General features: G+C 45.1%; 1 protein-coding gene across 1 annotated transcript in view; it reads left to right on the top strand.

The window, feature by feature from the left end:
* The window catches only part of KLF11 (Kruppel-like factor 11), an 8915-nt gene that overhangs the window by 2210 nt on the left and 3151 nt on the right, over positions 1-3554 (top strand). Inside the window, exons 2-3 of the mRNA XM_009332508.1 lie at positions 1680-1934; positions 3274-3535. Of these exons, the coding sequence (XP_009330783.1) occupies positions 1680-1934; positions 3274-3535 (517 nt within the window). The remainder of the gene's footprint in view (positions 1-1679; positions 1935-3273; positions 3536-3554) is intronic.

Genomic DNA, 3554 nt, shown 5'->3' with positions numbered 1-3554 from the left:
AGCCGGCGGGGTGATGTGAGGACAGGCGGCCAGGCGCGGTTAGCCATTTCCCTGGCAGCGGGAGAGCCTGGGTTGCAGCGCTCGCCTTGAGAAAGGGCTTTTTTAGGGTGGTTTTATTGAAGCGGGGAATATTTTTTCATGTTTCTTTAGGGAAAACTGCTCTCCTGAAACGTAGGGTTGGGGAAAAAGAAATCTGCTGGCTTGGCTGCCTGCAATCACACTTTGAGGAATGCTCACAGGCTTTCTGGCTGCTTAGTGCAGAGCCTCGCCTGGTGTGGCTCCCGTTTGACAGGCGGTCTAGGTCCAGGCTTGCAGGTGACATCGGTTTTTGCCCTCGTTCTTGTTTTCAGTGGAAATTCTTAGAAGTCTCTCTCGGGGCAGTTAATCGCGTGGATCCCTGCTTTAGAGTGCTTTAACCCCTTCCTGCCCCCAGCCTTGATATCTCCATGCATGGTACCTCTTGTTTTAGGCGAAAGTCCTCTGTGGGTCCAGTACTGGCATTTTGGATTGGTGATGTTTAACATGTTGGCCACGCAGGTCCCTATAGTGGAGACAGTGTCACACAGCTTTGCATCTTTGTGACCCTGTTGAGCCAGGATTATTCCACATTACTTAACTCAGTAACAAAACTTGTTGACTTAGGTGTGTAAGTGATGTTACCCCCCAAGTATAGTTCCCTCTAGGGCCTTGGGCCGTGCTAACGGTGTGGTGGTACTTTTTTAGTTAAAACCCTTTTGCTGCAGTATCTAAGCACGCTGTGTAACAGCATCATGCTCAAGAATCTTGGTCCATGCTTCTGAATCCCAGCCTTCACAGTTAGTTGGTGTGCCTAAAGACTGGAAGAGTTTGGCCACCTAGTTGAGACTGAGATAGCACATGAGCAATAAACAAACAGCGCAACGTAGCTTTTGAAGTCGCTGCCAAGCACTGAGTGAGCTTGATGAAGTTTGGGTATCCTTTCACAGAGAAGTCAAGTGTTTTGCATGCATGCATACACATGCACACACACAAATTTTCTGTGATGCTTGCAATTGGAAGCAAATGAATATGATTACATTTGTCTTCATGTTACCCATAGTGTGTTTTGGGATACCTAGCACCAATGTAGTATCATACCTTTCTAAAGTACAATACAAATAACTCCCACTGCACTTTGAAGACTATTTTCCTTGCTTCCCTGTTGGTGAAAATAAGATTAAAATGCTTTTGCGAGGTGTGGTACTCTGAATCTGTGATCATACGTTAAAGCATCTTACTGTCAGCTGAAATTTATCTTCTAAATGTTACCAGAATGAGATTAGTGCTGAATAGCAGTTGTCTTTTGGGTCCAGGAAACAGCCTTGTCTAAACAACGTTGGAAGTCAGGATTTTTTTTCCTCTTTTTGTTTGTATGCAGGCGTGGGATGTGTTTATTCAGAGCAGTGTAATCCAGGAAAGTAACTCTGAAAACGTGAGCTGCACACATACCTGTTCCTTTCCTGCAAATAATACTTTTTTGAGTAACATGGGTGAGGAGATGAGCTGGTGGGGGGAGGGTAAGAGTTGAGCTGGTTGGTAAAAGTCTTGCCGCGGGCTTGGGATCTGTTTCAGATGACCTTCATCGTGAGCAGACAGTATGTGGGTGGTGTCGGCTTTGTATTCTGACTTGTCCTAACAGCCAGTAATCCGATTACATTTAGGTTGACATTGTGGACATCTATGAGTCTATCCGTGAAAGGCAGCGTCATGACAGCGAAAGGTCTACCTGCAGCACCTTGGAGCAGAACGACATTGAAGCCGTTGAAGCGCTTGTTTGTATGAGCTCCTGGGGTCAAAGATCGCAGAAAGGTGACATATTAAAGATAAGGCCACTTACGCCCTTCTCAGATTCTGGTGATTTCACAATGCACGCTGAGGCTACGTCTGAATTACCAAAGGACTATTTATCTACACTGGTAAGAAGAACATGAAGGCAAAATAAATATGCCTGACATCTGGATGTTACATTTCTGCAATGTTCTAACTTGGCTAGAAAAGATAGCTTGCTCATGTGTCCCTGTGTAGAATAGCTACAGTATAGCCAGTGCTCTGTGTGTGCGTGTACATAGACTAGTGAGGTGTGGGCATGCTGAGTGTGGGGTTTTCTGTGTCTCTGGAATGGCAAATGTAGGAGTTTGATCCCTTGTTAAATCTAGATGTGAAAGCCCTTGCTGGCAGGTTATTTAGTTTGACAGGTGAGCTGAGGATGCTGTCTGGATGGCTCTTGTAGGTTTCTTGGAGCACTTTGAGTAAGGATGGCAGAGTGAGTCTCAGTGATTCGGCACCGACTTATCTGCAAGCACTACATGAAAAAGGCTCTTGATGACATCCGGCTTCACTCTGGTTGTTATAAGAGAAAGTACAGGTTACCATTATGAAATAGACAATTGAATTAGTTTCTATGCTATGTGTTTGTACATGTAGTCTGTTATTTCTCCCGAGCATTGGTCTACTCCAGCTGACTAACATCAGCTGAATCACAATTTTTTTTGGTTGCCATTTATGTTGTAACAAAAGTAGGTATTAAAAAAGGGCTTGGTGCCGTTCAGGTTTCGGATGGTTAAGGCCCATTTCAACCAGTAGGCTTCTAATATGCAGTTATGTCAGGGAAAAGGGGAATAATAGAGGAAAGAGCTGAGGTGGTTGATGGACTTCTCTCATACTCCTGCCGCTCAGTGTTGGCACTGTCTCTTGAGCAGCACAAGAGATAGGCATGAGTTTTCAGTGGTAAAGGAGAACAAGAGGTGGTGACAGCAAGAGAGCATAGAGAGAAATGGATGAATAAGAAGGCAGAGAGCAGCTCAATTTGTCTTCATCTCAGAAGTAGCCACTGGTTGATGGGGTAATCATGGATAAAAGATCTAGGGCTTGCTGGAAGCTTGAAACTGGAATGGTACGGTGTCGCTATCTGTCACTAGTCTGTTTTCTGTGAACAGCAGAGCGCTCATAGCCTCTTACAGCTGCACCCATTGCTGAGGAGGAAGGAGCAAGAAAGTTTTTTGTAGCACAGCGAGTAGACATGCAATGTTTTATGCAGGTTTACATCTGCCTCATTGCTTTCCTTTTATTAATATGCTTTTGAGCGTATTCAGAATGGCCATCAGATGAGGCAATGTATGCTTTAATAAGTTTGTCCCAAGAGGCGGGTTCTGAGATTCTGGGGAGGGGCTGTAATTTTATTTTTCACAGTAAAGATAGTGAAAAATTGTGCTATGAAATTACACTGCTGTATAATGGTGTTTTCCTTTTTTGCAGTGCATGACCCCTCCGCATAGTCCTGACTTTGTTGAGATATCAGCTGCTATGCTCCTCTCCTCACAAGTCACTTACTCCAAGCCGAGGACTGTCATGGCAAATACAGCCGCCTGCTCAGTCACATCAGCAACTGGTGCCTCTCCCATAACCAAGCCATCTGTTATAAACATGGAGCGACAGTGCAGCCAGAAGCCAGCAATATCTGAATCCTTTGCCCCTCAGCCTTGCAGAGCCATGGCAACGAGCGTGATACGTCACACAGGTGATAGTTCTGCTTACAC

The sequence above is a fragment of the Pygoscelis adeliae genome, unplaced genomic scaffold (genome assembly GCF_000699105.1).
Source record: "Pygoscelis adeliae isolate BGI_AS28 unplaced genomic scaffold, ASM69910v1 Scaffold168, whole genome shotgun sequence".
In the NCBI taxonomy this organism is placed as follows: domain Eukaryota; kingdom Metazoa; phylum Chordata; class Aves; order Sphenisciformes; family Spheniscidae; genus Pygoscelis; species Pygoscelis adeliae.
Note: the sequence above shows the minus strand (reverse complement) of the source record. Positions and strands in the feature narration are given on the sequence as shown.